Source organism: Penaeus monodon, chromosome 15, assembly GCF_015228065.2.
Source record: "Penaeus monodon isolate SGIC_2016 chromosome 15, NSTDA_Pmon_1, whole genome shotgun sequence".
NCBI lineage: Eukaryota > Metazoa > Arthropoda > Malacostraca > Decapoda > Penaeidae > Penaeus > Penaeus monodon.
Window position 1 is genome coordinate 15731797 of NC_051400.1, and position 296 is coordinate 15732092.

Genomic DNA, 296 nt, shown 5'->3' on the forward strand with positions numbered 1-296 from the left:
CATCTAGCACTACATCAATAGATCTTTTCCGTGATATACAGTAGATAAAACTAAATGAAAGAAATGTTCAAATCCCTTGTGCAAACATGCCAAAAGTCACACAGCACAGGCACACTACAAGACACTTCACACATCCCATACCTTCAAGAATGGCCTTAACCCTTGTCGCACGGGCAGCTCAGGACCACAGTTCTTGTGGATGTAAGAGCCGAGCACAACCAAGAAGTCGAATGATAAGGTCCCTACATCTGGACCAAAGCTTGTTAGTCCTAATTCTATTGAGACGAGAAGATTCT

At 42.9% G+C, this 296-nt stretch overlaps 1 protein-coding gene across 1 annotated transcript in view; it reads right to left on the bottom strand.

The window, feature by feature from the left end:
- Positions 1-296, bottom strand: part of LOC119581783 (exportin-4-like) — a 27938-nt gene that overhangs the window by 2642 nt on the left and 25000 nt on the right. The window contains exon 21 of the mRNA XM_037929912.1: positions 142-294. Within this exon, the coding sequence (XP_037785840.1) occupies positions 142-294 (153 nt within the window). The remainder of the gene's footprint in view (positions 1-141; positions 295-296) is intronic.